The sequence below is a fragment of the Marmota flaviventris genome, chromosome 10, assembly GCF_047511675.1.
Source record: "Marmota flaviventris isolate mMarFla1 chromosome 10, mMarFla1.hap1, whole genome shotgun sequence".
NCBI classification, from domain to species: Eukaryota; Metazoa; Chordata; class Mammalia; order Rodentia; family Sciuridae; genus Marmota; species Marmota flaviventris.
Window position 1 is genome coordinate 41,461,735 of NC_092507.1, and position 18,906 is coordinate 41,480,640.

At 38.2% G+C, this 18,906-nt stretch overlaps 1 protein-coding gene across 7 annotated transcripts in view; it reads right to left on the minus strand.

Annotated features, from left to right (window-relative positions):
• The window catches only part of Tut4 (terminal uridylyl transferase 4), a 122,728-nt gene that overhangs the window by 68,281 nt on the left and 35,541 nt on the right, over positions 1-18,906 (minus strand). For all 7 annotated transcript variants that reach the window (XM_071617827.1, XM_071617825.1, XM_071617826.1 and 4 more), the window contains exons 3-5: positions 13,580-13,743; positions 3,242-3,358; positions 265-442 (exon numbers count right to left, since the gene is read on the minus strand). In XM_071617827.1, the coding sequence (XP_071473928.1) occupies positions 265-442; positions 3,242-3,358; positions 13,580-13,743 (459 nt within the window). The remainder of the gene's footprint in view (positions 1-264; positions 443-3,241; positions 3,359-13,579; positions 13,744-18,906) is intronic.

Consider the following 18,906-nt stretch of genomic DNA (forward strand, 5'->3'; position numbering starts at 1 on the left):
TACTGGGAAACTAACATGAAATATGTGATCACTAAGAAATTATCAATATTTGGCATTTTAAAATAATTTTTCTTATTATAAAATTATGCTGTACTATAATTCTCAATTTTCCTTTTCTGAAATATCTTCTTCACCAAAGTTATTCATAAAATAATCAAAGTCATGTGCTTTTAAGAAGGAAAAATAAAATCATAAATTTACCTTAGTTCAAGAGGAAGTACATTATTTTGTGATTTTTAAAAATTAAATATAAAAAGTTTGTACCTGGTAAAAATGTTGTTATAACCTTTGACATTTCCTCCACAATTTCCTGACGGACTCGGAGGTCATCATCTGTTATTCCTTGTTCTTTTGCTAATTCAACAACTGCAATACTTAAAGCAGCCAAGTGGGCAGGGGAAGGAGGTGGCAGAGAACGAAGCTCACTTTCTTCCTGTTTTTCCTATTAATGTAACATTTCACAATAATAATATAAAAAGTTTCTATTTTAATGTCCTTATATTTAGGAAGGAAGGAAAGAAGTAATAATTAAAATATTCACCTTCTATGCATTAGATATACAGAAGTAAACAAAAGGGACAGATACTTCTGTTTTTGTGAGGCAAAATACAAAGAATGAGAGATGCGGTAGGAAGATTACTTTTAATTTTTTAAAATTTGTTCTATTGTACTATTTACATAAATTCTCAAATTCATATCAAAGTCAACATAAGTTAAACAGCTGATGATTTTGTTGTAGCAAAAAGACTATCTTAAGATATAGCAGATCTTCAATCATAACTAATCAACATAGATGCAATAATACTTCTCCGTCGATGCTATGAATGAAACCTATGCTACTTCCTTTAGGATATTCCATCAAATATTCTCACTGATATACTCATGTCAATGATTATCCTTATATTCTCCTGATATACTTACATTCTAGCTAAGAGGAAAAGATAATAGACAAATAGATATCATGTCAAGTAGAAATAAAAAGAAAAAAGTATAAGAAAAAATAAAACAGGGTGTGAGGCTACAGAATAATGGCAAGGGGGCATTGTTTTCGAACCATGTAGATAAAGAAGGCCATTTTGAACACATACACTTAGAGACCTGAATGCAGTGAAAGAGTGAGACATTTAAGTTTCTGGGGGGAGAGTACTCCATATAGTGAAAATAGCATCTGAGGTAAGAAAGTCCCTAATCCTATTTGAAAAGATCAAGATAAGGGTTGAGGGTATGCTCAGTAGTGGATTCCTGATGAATTTCAGAAAGAATTAGTTAGGCTAGGAAAACTTGTCCAAGAGGCAAAAGTCTCTTATTTAGTCTCTCATTTCCAATCTTTAGGCTTCATCCCATTCTCCATATTGGTACAATTTATTCTCCTGTTTAAAAACTTCAATAAATCCTCAACAAAATACTTGTAAATCAAATTTACCAGCATATTAAAAGAACTATACAAACCAGGAGTGATAGTGCATGCTAGTAATATCAGTGATTCGGGAAGCTGAGGCAGAAGGATCTCAAGTTTGAGGTCAGCCTCAGCAAATTCAGCAAGGGCATAAGCAATTTAGTGAGACCCTGTCTCAAAATTTAAAAAAAAAAAGGGCGGTGGGGTGGGGGTGCACTGGAGATGTGCTCAGTGGTAAAGCAAACTTGGGTTCTTTATCTTTATTGGTCATTAGTATCAAAACACAAACAAACATTGCCCTATTTATTTGTTTTATTTAGCAGTACTGGGGAATAAACTCAGAAGCAACTCTACCACTTAGCTACATTCTTAGTTATTTTTATTTTGAGACAGGGTCTCCTTATTGACGAGGTTGGCCTCAAATTTGTGATCCTCTTGCCTTAGCTTCCAGAGCAGCTGGATTATAGGTTTTCGGAATGCACCACTGCACCCAGCTGGCTCATTCTTCTTCTCCTTCTTCCTCCTTTTTTTTTTTTTTTAATAAAAAATGTAATGAGCAGCTACTGTGTGCCCAACACTATCAGAAATAATTCAAATATAAAAAATAAATAAAAAACTAAATCTGCTCAATTTGACTATTAGATATGTTAGTCTAAAAGGGAAGGTAGGCAGACAATCAGAATATAGTATATTAGGATTTCTGATCAAGGTGTGTAACAACTGCTTGAGAACAGAGGGAAGGAGTAAGAAGATTCCTGAACTGAGACTTAGAAATGAGAGGTTATACAGTATTAGTGTTACAACTTTAAAAAGAAAAATTAAAAAACTAATATTCTAATATATTTTAAAAATCATTCTACTTCTATCTGTATCTATGAGATATTTAATAAAAATAACTAAAAAATTACAAATTCCCAAAGTCAAAAGTTTAGAAAGTCTTGCATGATCTGCACTTCTCTAGTTTCATGTCATACTCTATTCAGTAGTTCTTTGCTCCCATCTTATAGATTCTTTCACAGTTTTTCACCTATAGACCTTTATTCATACTATTTTATGTAAAATGCTCCCCACCTTTTTTCACTTTAAAATACTAGTTTATGGGGCTGGGGTTGTGGCTCAGTGGTAGAGTGCTCACACAGCACACGTGAAGCCCTGAGTTCGATCCTTAGCACCACATAAAAATAAACAAACAGGGCTGGGGTTGTGGCTCAGCAGGAGAGCGCTTGCCTAGCACGTGCGAGGCCCTAGGTTCGATCCTCAGCACCACATAAATATAAAACAAAATAAAGGTATTGTGTACAACTAAAAAATAAATATAATAAATAAATAAACAAACAAAATAAAAGTATTGTGCAAACCTACAACTAAAAAAAAAAAACTACTAGTTTATGGTTCAACTCAAATGTCAATTTCTCAGCGATACCTTCCCTATTCTACATCAAGTAAAATATCTTTGCACATTTCCTTACCCCCATCTTTTAATAAGACTCATTACACTTAAACCCTTATTCACCAGTTTTTAGAAACAGTAAAGACAGGAACTGTAATTATCATATTCATTAATGCCGAGATCTAGTACTCAATAAATATCAAATAGAGTGACAAATTTTACTAGACAGATATAAACTTAGGAACTGACATTCAACATTTTTCAGGATAAACAAACTGGTCTTGAAAAGCTAATGACCAATAAAGATAAAGAAGGCAATCACAACTCTCAAGGCTATCATATCAGTTACTAAAGTAAAACTGGAAAATACCTCATTTTTAGGTTCATAAATAAAAAACACTTAATATAGAGTTTTACCATTTAAAAACAAATATCGTTTTTTTAAAAGAACTTACCAAAATATTTTTTTTATGTCGTTTCTCTTTTATATGTTTATGAGCTCCTTGGATGTTTTCAATGTGAATCAAGCAAAGTTTGCACAGGTATCGGCAATTGGTATACTCTGGTGATCGCTGAAGAGACAAGTTTTTTAAAAATGCTTTTTTTTTTTTTAATTTTTTTTTTCAAAAAACAAAGAAGTAAAGTATTGACCATATAAATGAATATAACAATTCCATGACAGACAGACAAAAGCAATAAGGAATAGTTTTTAATAAACAAATCAGTACTTATACATCCAAGTACTTTTCCAGGTAGTCACTGTAAGGTCCTTGCTTAGCATCTGGACGGCCATCTTAAGTGACAGTCAACATTTTATGAAAAATTTCACTTTCCCACCCAAAGTTGTTTCTGATAAAGGCTCATCACTCCCTCATACCAACCAACCCTTCACCACCCACATTCTCTCCCACCCAAGGGCATATCCCCACTCCCACCCCACCCCCCACATTCCGACCACCTCTAATTCCTGAGGCTGCCCCATAAAAGTCCCAAACCCCAAGTCTGTTTTGCCTCTCTCCGTCTATGGAGAGATGGGCCTTTATTTGCCAGCTCTGACAAATAAACTCTCATGTGTATCTCTGCCTAGTCTCCATCTTTCATTTCTCGGCTTGCCTATCTCCATTCCTTGCTTTCCTTTCATTGGTGCCAAAACCTAGGATTGGGTTCCCTGGTGTGCCTGCTCCCCTCTTTGAGGGTCACTGAGCAACCCCAGGGCAGATCCAAATTCCATCGTGGGACCAGCCTCCCCATTCTGCCAAATACCCTCTCTGTACCCACCACCAGACATTCCAGGTAAGACCCCTGTCTCCATTCCACCTAAACAACCTGTGGGTCCCAGGAAGTGACCATGGATCATCTGGCACTCCCAGGGTTACCATGTGATCCGGGGCACTCCCAGCCACAGCTTTCACAACTACAGCAGATCCCTACTGTCAACAGGAGTCTATAGGTGGTCTTTTATTTGGGTCCTGAGCTTTGAGAAAAACCACTCAGGGTGACTGGGAGTTGTTCCTCGTGAGACCTCCCAGCCTTGGGTTAATCGCTACAGCTTCTGTCCCTATGTAGTTCTGGCCAAGCACCCAAGTGCCTCTACAGGCCCCAACGCTTACCCAGCAGTGGTGAAGACCCCCTGAGTCCACCATCCTCTGGGTGATACTAGAGACTGGGGATGCTCTACCTCTAAACTCACCTCTTACATCTCCCCATGGGTGGGCTCCTCATCCATTCCCTCCCATACGCCTCTAGGCTATGGCTAGAGGCTAACCTAGGCTCTCTCTTTCTCTCTCTCATCTCGGACCTAAAACCCCCAAAACTTATCCATTTGTGCAATCACATCTGGCTTCAATATCCTTTGGACTCTAAATGGCTGCTTAACTGCACTCTAGATCCCAATATCAGGGATCTTCTCATCTGTTATGTTCAGGAAAATGGAAAGAGATATCATATGTTCAGGCTTTCTCCTCTCTACGTTCTAAGCCCTCTCTCTGCAACTCTTGCTCTCCTGAACAAATCCTCTTAACTCTTACCTCCCCTACGCATGCTTCCAAAGGGACAGAAAATCCTACTCCTCTTCCTTCAATACAGTGGATGAACAACCACCATACCACAATTCTCTTTCTGATGAAGCCACTGCAACAACTACCCGCTCAGCTCCTCTGCCCTTCTCTCCTCCTGCTTACAGGCTGCCACTGCCCAGCCCCACCTGTGTGTCCTCTACTCGAGGTGGCTGGGGTAGATGGTGTAATCTGGGTTCATGTGCCTTTCTCTTTGTCAGAACTTTCACAGAAAAGCCGCTTGGGTTCTATACTTCAAGCCCCACTACATATATCAAAGAGTTTCATTATCTGACTCAATCATATGATTTTACCTTTCATGATGTCCATATGATCTTGTCTAACACCCTCCTGCCTGAGGAGCGCAGGTGAGTTTGGGAGCTAGAACTCATGTTGAAGAGGTACATCAGATCTCCCCTACCCATCTGATTGGCACTTATGCGGTCCCTGATCAGGACCCCAATTGGGATTATAATTCACCTGGAGGAGTAACTTGTAAAAACCAATTCATTAGTTGTCTTAAGGGAGGACTTAGAAAGGCAGCCCATAAGACTATCAATTATGAAAAGCTCCAGGAAGTCATCCAAGATAAAAATGAAAGCCCTTCAGCATTTTTAGACCACATGACCAAGGCTTTATTACAATATACTAATCTGAACACTGAGACTCCAAATGGGAGTACTAATGACCTACTACTTCTCCCAGAGTTTCCCCGATATTAAGGCCAAACTAAGGTGCCTCAAGAGGGGGCTCCTAACTCCTCAAGCTGAGGTTCTAGGAGTGTCCTTTAAGGTGTATAATAATGGGAGAGATGAGAAGGCCCAGAAGCAGAAATGCCAGATGCTTGCTCAAGCCATCCATCTGGCCTCAGCATCTGTCCCTGGTTCCACTGGCCCATGGAAGGGTCCCTCAGGACCACTTGGACCCTGTTTTAAATGTGGTCAGATGGGTCACTGGGCTCATACATGTCCCAGGCCTCACAAGCCTTGGGGGCTGTCTAAATGCCATCAGGAGGGACACTAGGCCGTTGACTATCCCTGAGCTCATAGAGGGCCCCAGCCATCCAGCCCTTCTGGTTTCCCTTTCCAACTCTTAGGACTGGCTGCAGAGGACTGACAAGGCCCAGGTCCCCATCACCTGACCACTACCATCACTCCATGGGAACCCACAGTAACTATGTGTATTTTAGGTAGGCCTGTCTTCTTCCTCCTAGACACCTGGGCTATATATTCAGTCTTCTAGGAGTTACCAACCCTTACAGACACCTAGCCTTGTTTACGCTTTGGGCTCTCTAATTTTTACCCACTCCTTTTCGGTCATTCCACAGTGCTCTGTTCCTCTTATGGGAAGGGACATCCTCACAGAGTTAGGGGCTATGCTTTCCTTCTCCCCTCATATATGCTTCCATCCAGACTCGCTTGCCACTCCCCTGATCCTCACCCTTACCTTAAGACCATCCCCTATTCCTTCTGCCAGTGCCTTCCCATTACTCACTTCCGAGGTGGACCCTACTGTCTGGGATGTTTCAAGTCCTTCTATCGCCTCACAACACGAGCCCATTCACATCCATCTCAAAAACCCCCTCCATTTTATGGCCCAATCAAAATACCTGCCCTCCCTACCTGCTGCTGCTGTCCCTCTTTTTTTGCAGAGCAGCCTTGTCAGGCTCCTGACAATAAACCTGCTTCTTATCCCAGGTGTGTGTGTGATTATTCCTTCGATACTTCTCTTTCATTGATGCCAGTGACTTGGTCACATTCTCCCATGAGTTTTGCTCTCCCTTCAGGGGATCTGTGCTGCTTTGGGATCCTGGACTGAGGACCCAGCACAATTACCACGCACCTTCTTCCATTCACTTAGTGCTCTTTTTCTTCATCTACATTCCATCCTCATTTGGGTGACTTCACTCTTCCCCTCCCCTCCTCCTTACAAGTCTACTATCTAGAGATGCCAGTAATAAGTCTCCTCGCTAGAACTTAGATCTTGGCCAGGCACCAAGATTCTCGCCCATCCCTTCCCCTTGGCAACTTCACACCAACTCACCATGGAGAATTTCCAATCCCTTCCCCTTGTGAGTTCACTCTTGGGTCTTGGTTCTCAGCTCCTCAGCAAGGCTCACGAAAGCCCTGGCCAGGCAACCAAGACTCCTCTCCCTTCTCTCAGTTCCAGACTCCAACATGCCATGGGGAACTCCAAATCCCATCTGACTCACCTCTCGGCTGCCTCCTCGCCATACTTAGCCCTACTCCTTTGGCTCCTGATCTAAAGGCCCATCGACCAATTCAACATTCCAATCTTCATAACTTCTGCGAGCACTCAGGAAAATGGAAGAAAATCTCTATGTGCAGGCTTTCTCTTTTCTCCATTCTATACCTTCCCTTTGCTCCTCTTGCTCCCCTGCCCAGCTTCTACTTGCCACTTAAGCTCTAGATTCCTGCAGAGACCCTACTTCTAGACAAACAAGGGACACAGAACTCTCCTACATTATAAAGCCATAGGCAGCAAACTCCCTGGCCAAGGCCACATTGAAGCTAACATTGAAATACAAAGGACAGACTCAGTAGGCTTGATAAGAGGCCTAAGGAAAAAAAGAAAAAAAGGGGGCGAAAAAGTGTCAATTTAACTTTTCTCTTGGCTACAACACAGAAGAACGACTTCAAAACTTTCTATCTCCCAGATCTCACACGCCCATTTTACCCTTACACAGCTGAAAAGCAGGGATTTGCTCTAAGGGTCCTTGGACACATGCTAGGTCTAACCTTTGCCCCTGTGGCTTATCTACTGAAGGGTCTTGACCCTACTGTTCAGGAATGGGGCCCTTGCCTAGGAAGAACATTGTCCGCAGCCTTTCTACTCATTAATGAGTCAAAGAAACTCACCTTTGGGGACCCACTCACCATACCGGCTCCCCATCACCTAAAGGAACTCCTCACCTACAAGGGCTTACATTCCTTACCCCCCACTCCCCCGTCATCTTTTGCTCTACAGGTTTCCCTGATGGAAGATCCCAGTTTTACTTTCCACACATACTCTCCTCCCTGCTCCTCAGGACTCTTCCTCCTCTTCTCCTCTTACCTATTCATGCATTGAAACTGGAGGAGTTTCTTTCACATCCCTCCCACATACAGGAAGGCTCCTTGCTCCAGGCAACATACACATAGTTCACAGATGGCTCTCCTTCCTTCAGGAGGGAGTTGGTCGGGCAGGGTATGCTACAGTCTCTATAACCTTGGTTGTAGAAGCAGCTCCCCTCCCCAGTAATGCATCCAATAAGCAAGCTGAACTTGTTGCCCTCATCAGAGCCTTCACTTTGGCAAAGGGAGCCTCCCTCAATGTCTACAATGACTCTAAATACACTTTCCACATACTTCTCTCCCACTCTGCTATTTGGATGGTGCACAGATTTTTTACCACCACGGGAACGTCAGTAAAAAATTACTAATGCCCCCTTTATCTCTGGTCTCCTTCAGGCCTCAAGGCTTCCCACTGCCACTGGAACTGAAGGATGGCAGCTAAGTAATCCTCTTCTCCAGTGGGCACTTCCTTTCCTGACCTCTCTCCTTGTCACAGGCCTTTTGCTAATGCTTGCCCCTACATCATTAGATTTATTCAAGGTCAGATTCAAAGGTTCTCTAACCAAACTGTGAACCAGCTTCTGTTACAGGACTTCCAAACCCTCACCAATTTGGGTCATCCAGAGTCAGCATTACCCTGCACCTCCTGACTATCATCATTGCCTCAATGATACCCCATGCCCCTAACAAGGGTCCAGACACTGCCTCTTCCCAGCAGGAAAAAGCTACAGAAGATTGATCTATGCCCCTGTCCCTTAAGTGGCCCAATAACAAACAAAAAAGGGGGGAATATAAGGTCCTTGCTTAGCATCTAGATGACCACCTTAAGTGACAGCGCCATTTTAAGAAAATTTCGCTTTCCTGCCCTTTCTGAGAAAGGCTCACCACCCCCTCATACCAACCCCACCTTTAACCACCGCATTAGGACTCACCTAGCTCTAATCCCTGAGTCTGCCCCATAAAAGTCCCAAACCCCAAGCCTGTTTTGCCTCTCTCCATCTATGGAGAGATGTGCCTTTATTTGTCATCTGTGACAAATAAACTCTCAAATGTATCTCTGCCTGCTCTCCATCTTTCATTCCTTGCTCGCTTGTCTCCCCGTTCTTCACTTTCCTTTCAGCATCACATTTTATATACAAATTTTAAACAACATTATAATAATGCTAAATGTATTTACTACTCATCCAATATCATCTTTAGGTCCTAATGTAAGATAAGAAAGGTAATCTTGCTACTTACTTAGTCTTATTCCAGTGCTGTCCTCATTGTCCTGATTTCAAACTTTTAGTCTATCTGTCTATCTATCTATCTATTTATTTATGGTATTGGGGATTGAACCCAGAGGCGATTTACCACTAAGCTATAACCCCAGTCCTTTTTATTTTATTTTTTAATTTTGAGACAGGGTCTTACCAAATTGCTCAAAGCCTTACTAAGTGACTGAGACCGATCTTAAACCTGCAAACCTCCTGCCTTAGCCTCCCACATTGGTGAAATTACTTGGTACCATTGCACTCAGTTTATCTTTTATTCTTTATGATTACAAAAAAGTAAAATAAAATCTACCATCATTAGGGAATTTCAAAGGAACAGATCACACATATGCAAGACAATTTCAAAAGGTGAGTTTTAAGAAAACATTCCAATCAACCACAATATCATAGGAATAAATGGATAACCTTGTAAGGTAACAACTTTGAAGAAAACAACAATTTGACATAGTAAAGTATCAGTCACAGTGAGATAGGGAACAGGGGGAGCAGGTGAGGTCAGGCAGCTCACACCAGCAATTCCTGAGCTACTCTTGCTAAATCAGACATCCTGCCAGTATCTGATTAGACCAAACAACTTTCTACCTAACTACAAGATGACTGTGCTCTCAGGTCAGTAAAATTGAGCAGGGTTCCTGAAGAACCTTCCAATTCAAGGAAATCCTATGAATATTTATCCCTCCTACACAAACTCATCCCCTAGACAATATTAACAGGAAACCAAGCAGTTAGGCACAGAGCTCAACCTTAGAGCATGTCTGCCCTCAGCCCTTGAATGTGACTTCTGCTTTACAATGAACTTTTCTCTCTGCCACTGAAACATCTTTTTTTTTTTGTTTTTGGTACCAGGGAATGGACCCAGGGACACTTAACCACTGAGTCACATTCTCAGCCCTTTTTGTGTTTGAGACAGGCTCTCCCTAAGTTGCTTGGGCCTCACTGAGTTGCTGAAGCTGGCTTTGTACTTGGGATCCTTCTGCCTCAGCCTCCTGGTCACTGGGATTTGGGACACTATGCCCAGCTTTTCTGATGCCTCTTTAGTACATGTGCTACCAAAGTGAGCACTGATTCATCTTCAAATTATTTTCTACAACATGGTCAAGAACCTGGAGAACTTGAATAGATGTCTCCCCTGTCTCTGGAGACTTCCTCAAACCCCTGAGAGTGACAATACTTTACTTATTATTTTGTATATGTATTCTCAAAATAATAATAAAACAATAATTACTGATTTCGGGCTGGGGCTGTAGCTAAGTGGCAGAGCACTTGCGTAGCATGTGTAAGGCACCGGGTTCAACCCTCATCATCACATAAAAATAAAAAATAAAATAAAGGCATTCTGTCCATACACAACTACAAAAAAAATTTTTTTTTAAATAATTACTGATTTCCTGCCAGGTACAAGGCACTATGCTAGGTGTTTCATATGCAATTTATCCTTTTAATTCCCCTAATAATTCAATACGATTGGTATTATTTTTATAATTTTTTTCATTATTATAATTTCTTGATTATTTGTGTTCAGCTGTGAAAACAAAAAGCTCATATAGACTACAATATTCACAAGAATACACCAATATACTGCGTAGGTGATACTGAATTTCAATTCATGCATGTCTGAATTTGAAGCCAATACTCTACTCATAAGATTGTTAAAATAAAGAGCCTAGGGATATAGCTCTGTGGCAAAGCACTTAACCAACAAGGTCCCAAGTTCAATCTCCAGCACCACAAAAAAGAAAAAAAAAAAAAGTTGCAAAATAAAAAATTACAAAAATGCAATAAATAAATGCTAAATTTTAAAACTCCTCTTCTTCTTCTTCTTCTTCTTCTTCTTCCTCTCCCTCTCTCTCTCTCTCTCTCTTTCTTTCTTATCAATGGACCTTTATTTTATTTATTTATATGTGGTGCTGAGAATCAAACCCAGTGCCTCACACTTACTAGGCAAGTGCTCCACCACTGAGCTATAACCCCAGCCCTTGAAACACTGTTTCTAATGCCTTACACTGAAACTTCAGCAATGTTCAGTTTTTATTTCAGGTTGATCTTTAATATTCAATTCACTGAAGCTTCTGACAAAAAGATTCTCTCACTTTATTCTGATTTTCTTAATCTCAGATGATATCTTAACTGACATTGAATCTTTATCACTACAGCCTGCTTCTATCTCCTTATTTACTAAATAATAAAAATTACCCTGCCTGGTAAAATAATTCAATTTACAAGTAGCTAATCTTTATTTGGTGCTTACAAACTACCAGATCTTGTGCCAAGAATTAACTTGTATTATCTTACTTAATCCTCATAATTAGTTCCATGAGCTAGGTATTATTTTTATCAATCTCTAATGAAAAAAAAAAGATTTAAAAGGCTACATAACATAGCCAATGTTATCCACCCAGTAAGTGGCAAAACTAGAATCAGTGATTCCAAATTCCATGCACTTGACTACTATATATACTCCCTCTAATTATGAACAAACTGCTATGTGCAAGGTATTGTTATAGACAAAAATTAAATAAGACAAAAATGCTTTCATCATCATAATGTTTCTAGTTTCAAAGAAGAGATATATGAAAACTGTTCAAATATCTCCCTTATTTATAGTTACAAAACTTTATTTTACCATAAACTAACCTTTTTTCAACTTTCTGTAGACAAGCTAGAATACAGATTTCTGAGCATGAAGATTCAAAGTATTTCTAAGTCAGTACTTAGTACTCACTTATAGGGAAATCTGCCCACTTAATCTAATGGTTTGGATTTATGTCTTCTTTGGTACAAGGCAAAAATCTATATATTTATTTTTAAATTAATCTATGGGTACACTGAGCACCAAAGGACCTGATGAAATGAAATGAACTTAAGGATAACATTCTTAATGAGTATACAAAATTGGTAAAAAAAAAAAAAAAAAAAAAAATGCCAAGGACACTGACTCAAGTCAATCACTCTTTTGTCTATGATCCCTTTTCAAATCATATTACTACTATTGTGTGCTTACTTGTTTTAGTCTCTATCTAGTGAACTCTTAGAAAAGCAGTGTCATTTTTTTTGAAAAATTTTTTGTTTTTAAAAATGTCAGGCTTGCCTGGATTTAACTATCACCAGCTGATGACACAGGAAAGGCACTCAATTTTATCTTGACAATGGACATATCCAGAAATAACTACTAATTTCAGGCTTAGAAAGTTGGAAGACTAAGTAATGATAGAACTGCAAATTGCAAATAAGACTTTCTTCTAATTAGAATACTTTGACACTAGCTACATATTATGAGCTTATATTATACCTTATGAGTCTCCATTCCTTTTTATTTTTTAAAATTTTTTTAGTTGTAGATGGACACAATACCTTTATTTTATTTATTTTTATGTGGTGCTGAGGATTGAACCCAATTCCTCACACATGCTAGCACTTCTATGCAAGTGCTCTATAACCACAAACTGAGCCTCCATTCTTTGACATTGCTTTTTCTTTTCATGAGTTGATACTCTACCCTAAGTTCTATTAGTAACCAGGATTGCATTCTTCAATCTAGATATCATCTCGTTTTTCTAAACTAAACAAAATCATATCATTTCTTTCCTTTCTTTCTTATTTTTCAAGAATGATGACCCACATTGACAATTTTTCTCCTTTAATAGTTACTAGTGTTTTCATTGTTGAAACCAGGAATTATTAATGACTAGGACAGTTCCTAGTTCTTTTATTCAGTAAACATAGGAGAAAAAAAGGATAAGATAGAAAAGCAAGGAAAAAAGGAGAAAGTCTAGTAAGTTTTTAGGAGTATATTTTAGTTTGTTTCCATCAATCCAAACAGACTTTTAACTGCTAATGGGAAGAAACTGGGCCATTTTCACCAATACATGCCTATTGTCTAGCACAGTACCTATTTAATGAAGGAATAAATTAGAGGTCAACAAACTTATTCTATAAAGGGCCAAAGCAACATTTTGGTAAATACTTTAAGCTTTGGAAAAGAGTAAACATTTTTTTTAAAGATCATATGGTTTCATTTGGCATCTATTCAATTTACCTTTGCCATGGTAACATGAAAGCAACCACAGACAATATCTAAAAATTGAGCATAGCTATATTCCAACAACTTTGCTTATAGAAAAGGGGGCCACAATCAAAACTAAAACAAGGAAGTAGAGCACAGTGGCCAACCCCTAGGAAGAATAAATGAAGCCAGGCTCATAAACTGAGTATTTGTTAAACATAGGGAAGACAGGAAAAAAAGAGGGAGAGAAAGAAGGAAGGAAGGAAAGAAAAAGGGAAAGGAAAGATAAATGCTAGTCTGTCTTATCAATTAAAATAAAGAGAGCTATACTTAGGAAAGAAAAGCTATGAAACATATTTCCCTCCAAATAACTAAAACAGCAGCATACTTTTTCAAGTCGAAAGATGTGATCTCTTTCTAAGCGTTCTTCTGCTTGTTTCAAGCCTAGCCTCTGCTCAGGTGTCAATGTAGATTCATCTATCACAGTGGCATTTTCTAAATAGTCCATCTCTGAAGAATTTTCTTTATTAGATTCATCATTCTTCACTTTACCTATAAAAGGAAGCAATCACTTAGTTATCTCAGAAATGGTAATTTTAAAAAATATAATGAAAAACAAAGTATTCAACTTTTACACACACAGGAAAAGATGTATTTTCCTTGATCATATAAGTTGTTATATGTACGTAAAACTTAAGATATGCACATAGCCTGATATGGTGCTGCAGGTCTGTAATCCCAACAACCCAGAAGGCTAAGGCAGGAGGAAGATCACAAGTTCAAGTCTAGCCTCAACAATTTAGCAAAACCCTCAGCAAGTTACTAAGACCCTATCTCAAAATAAAAAGCAAAAGAGCTGGGGATGTGGCTCAGTGGTAGGGTGCCCTAAATCTAATCTCTAATCCCTAGTATCCCCCTCCAAAAAAAAAAAAAAAGATTTATACACACACACACACACATAAATATATGTGTGTGTGTGTGTGTATGTATATATATATATGTGTGTGTGTGTGTGTATATTTATATATATATATATGCATGCATGTATACATACATACTCAGGTATGTATACATATACTATACACACGTGTATATGATATATAAATAGTATCAAAATTCATGAAGAGAAGTTAAGGGTATGGCTCTGTGGTACAGCACATGCCTAGCATGCATAAGGAGTTTATTCCCCAGTATTAAAAGGGGGGGGGGGGGGCTGGGGATGTGGCTCAAGTGGTAGCGCGCTCGCCTGGCATGCGTGCAGCCCGGGTTCGATCCTCAGCACCACATACAAACAAAGATGTTGTGTCCGCCAATAACTAAAAAAAATAAATATTAAAAAATTCTCTCTCTCTCTCTCTTTAAAAAAAAAAGAATGCCTTTAAAAAAAAAAACCTACTTCATGTATCAAATGCCTGACTTTTTCTTCTAAGGTATATATCTAATTGAGACTACACTACATAAAGTTAGCATAACATAACCATCTTTAAAGGGTACCTGAAGTTAATTTGATAAAAAGCTATCAAAGACCCAAAGATTTAGTCACTGAACTAAAGACACTAACAATTGAAAGAACATATATAGACCACAAACCCCAGTCTCCTAATTAGATTGCAATCTCTTGAAAGCATAGATTATGTTTTCATCTTTGCATTTCCAGTATGTAGCAATATGGATTTGGCATACAGTAAGATTCTACACCAATGTGATTTTTTTTTTTAAGGTAAGTTGAATCCTCTTTTTTCTAGTTTAAAATATATACATACATAGTTTTGTTTTGTTTTGTTTTTTTTGGTGGGGGTGTTGTTTGGTTTGTTTTTTGATACTGGGAATTGAACTCAGGGGCACTTTATCACTCAGCTATATACCCAGCCCTTTTCCTTTTTTTTTTTTTTTTAATATTTATTTATTTTATTTGTAGTTGGATACAATGCCTTTATTTTATTTATTTTTATGTGGTGCTGAGGATCAAACCCAAGGCCTTGCATGTGCTAGGCAAGCACTCTACCACTAAGCCACAACCCCCGCCCTTAGTTTTTATTTTGAGACAGGGTCTACCACGTTGCTGAGAGTCTCATTAAGTTACCTACTCTGGCCTTGAATTTGTGATCCCCCTGCCTTCTGAATTGCTGAGATTACAGGTATGCACAGTGTGCACCACCATGCCCAATGTGTTTAAAATACTTAAAAGGTAGTTGGGCTGGGTGGCATAGATCTATAATCCCAGAGATTTAGGAGGCAGAAAGAGGAGGATCACAAGTTCAAGACCAGCCTGGGCAATTTAGTGAGTCCTTGTCTCAAAATAAAATACAATAAGGGCAGGGGATGTGGCTCAGTGGTAGAGAATTTGCCTTATATACACAAGGTCCTGGGTGATTCCCAGTACTTCAAGAAAGAGAAAAGATCAAATACTTGAAAGGATTTCAGGGAGTTCAGAATAAAGCTTAAATCCCATAGTACATTATGTCTAATCCCTTATCCTCATGAAGGCAGTAAACAGAACAACTATAAAACTTCAAATTATAATAAATGTTATAAAAGAATAAAGTCAAGGGACTAAGCTGAAAAACAACTTTAGATATGGGAGTCAGAAAAGGCTTCTCTGAGAAGATATCATTTAAGTCAAAACCTAAAGAAAGAGAGCTAACTTGCCTATATCTCTAACCTCATGTCCTGGCCTAACACTTTTCACTTCTTTCATACCAAATACACGTTAGTATTATTGTTGTTTCAAATCTCAATACCTTTATCTATGGTATTCCCTTCTCCATCAATGCCCTCCCATTTCAGTTAGTAATATTTACCTTTCCTTTATAAAGTAGATTCTTTGATGCTAATAGCCAGGTCTTATTTAACTTTGTACATTCAAATTTTAATACAACATCTTGACCAAAACTTACACTTTTATAAAAGTATGTTAAATAGATAAAAAATCTGGATGTATCTAAAAGCACTTCCAAAGTGCAATGCTCTCAGATAATCAAAAAATTCTCCTCTTTATCCTCAAAAGCCAACTATATGCCATCTAGAGGAACTATGATAGTCGATTCTTTTAAAAATATATATTTACTTTTTAGTTGTAATTGGACACAATATCTTTATTTTATTTTTATGTGGTGCTGAGGATCGAACCCAGGGCCTTGCACATGCTAGGCAAGCACTCTACTGCTGAGCCACAATCCCAGCCCCAATCAATTCTATCTTTTGATAGCTCTAATTTTATAAACAAAGAAGAAATGATGTACTTCTGGATAAGGTACAATTCCTACTAAAGGGCATAGGAGTTTCCAAAATAAGAAAGCGAACTCTTACATAACTTATAAAAAGGGCTCAAACACCCTAAGCATGGTTAGGTTAGATAAGTACTCTTAAATTATAGTGAGGGGAACACTGATGCATTGTGAACAATTTGCAATTATGTCCTAATATTTGGGGGGAAATTTAGTTTTTTAGCAACCATTTTCTTATGGAAACAAAAGAAAAGATGAAATCCTAATTTTATTTATATATTTCATTGAAAAGAAGAGCAGCAAAACACCATAATAATATAATATTCTCCTCTCTTCTCTATGTACAACTTGCCCTGTTTGACAAGGCAACTAACATTAGCAAATTCTATAAAATTATAATTTATGCCAGCATAAAGAATTAGAGAAAGACATATCTTTCTTTAAAATCAGAAAAAAAAGAAAATTATTTAATTTTTTAGAACAACATATAAAATAAAATGGTATCAGGCAGAATGTCCCAAACTGTGTTCCACATAACACTAGTTCCATGAGATACCTTAATCAAACAAGTTGTACAGGAGTGTTCATACAGACAAAAAGTCAGTGGCTGCCAGTGAATAGAAGGGAATACCTGTTAATGGGTATAGAGCATCTTTGGAGGGTGATGAAAACATCCAAAAATTAGTAGTGATGGCTGTGAAACTTGGTGAGTATACTAAAAATCACTGAATTCTATACTTTAAAAAGATGAATTTTATAGCATGTGAAGTATATCTCAATAAAACTACTTAAAAGATTAAAAATATGACACAGTAATAAGGACTATGAGAAAAGTTAAACATGTAAAAAGAATATGCCTTATCAGAAGTAGAGATGAGGATTACTAATGAGCAAAAGCCTCATTAAGAAAGCAAAAGTTCAGAGAATTAACCATATAGATATCTAGGGGATGACTGTTCAAGGAAGAAAAAAAAAGCAAATACAAAGGTGGACATTTGTATTCACATTTCAGGAAATACAAGAAAACCTTGCAAATAGAGCAGAAAGAGATTGAGAAGTAGATGACTAAAGGTAGAGAAGTAGGGAAGTGTCAGAGATCATATAAGGCCCTGCTACTCACTGCAAAAACATTAGCTAAATATGAGGGAACCACTGAAATACTTTAAATAGTAGTAACATGATTTGATTCATTTTAATAGGATTCTTCTGGCTATGTTAAAAACACAAAGAAGGGCGATATGAGTGAAAGTGAGGCAATAATTTAGTGTATGCTGTTCAAAAGCATGATCCTGATCAGCAGCACCAGCAGCATTAGCAGTTTGGAGCCTGCTATAAATAAAGTTTCTCGGGTTCCACACAGACTTTCTGAATCAAATCTCTGGGAATGATGCCCAGGAATTTCTATTTTTCATATGATTTCCAGGGAATTCACATGCATATCAAAGTTTGAGAACCCCAGATCAAGAACACTCTTCCCTCAAATACTCACCCGGCTCATTCACCTATTTCCTTTAGGTATGTGCTTTAATGATGCATTCTCAGTGACAATTTAAATTGAAACACCACCAGCAGCAACAATAGCATCAATTCCTATTTTTTCCTGATTTATTTTTCTCATATGACTTAGATATCTAACTCTAATTTCTCACTTATTTGTTCATTGTATGTCTCTTCCTAATAGAATATTGACTCCATAAGGATGTTGTTATGTGTTTTTTCCCCACCCCACCCCCCAGGGATTGAACCCAGAGGTGCTTAACCACTATCCACATCCCCAGCCCTCTTTGTTTTTTATTTTGAGACAGGACTTTGATAAATTGCTTCGGCTAATTTTTTTGTTGTTGTTGTTATTGTTTGATTTGTTTTCATTTTTTTTCCTAATATCACATGAATTCATGCTTGAGTTAATTTGCAAGTGAATCTGGGAACAACCCCTTGCCACACAGGCGGGGCAAAGACTTGTAAGGTAAAGGTGGCTGTAGGTTTCACCTTGTGGCTGAGGTTGGTTCTGAACTTGTAATCCTCCTGTCTCAGCCTCCCAAGCCACCAGGATTATAGGCATGTGCCACCACATTTGGCTAAATCACTCTTATTAATTTGCTAAACCAATTCTCCAAAAGCACCTCTACTTGGTCTACTGTTCTCCACATTATCACATAACAAAACTGCATTTAATAGAATAAAATAATAGTAATAAATAATACTCTCTACCCTTCATGCTTACTACTATAGCTTGGATCTTGACCCCAAAAGTTTATAGGATAAAGACTTGGTTCCCAGTGTGGGAAGCAGTAGAACCTTTAAGAGGTTGGGCATAATGGGAGGTCTCTGGATCATTGGAGGTATATCCTCAAAGGATAGTGGGGCCCCAAGCTTCTCCTTTTTGTTCTTTGTTTGTTTTTATTATTGTTGTTTGTTTTGTGGTAGATGGAATGATCCCAGGAACACCATACTACTAAGCTACAATCTCAGTCCTTTTTATTTTAAG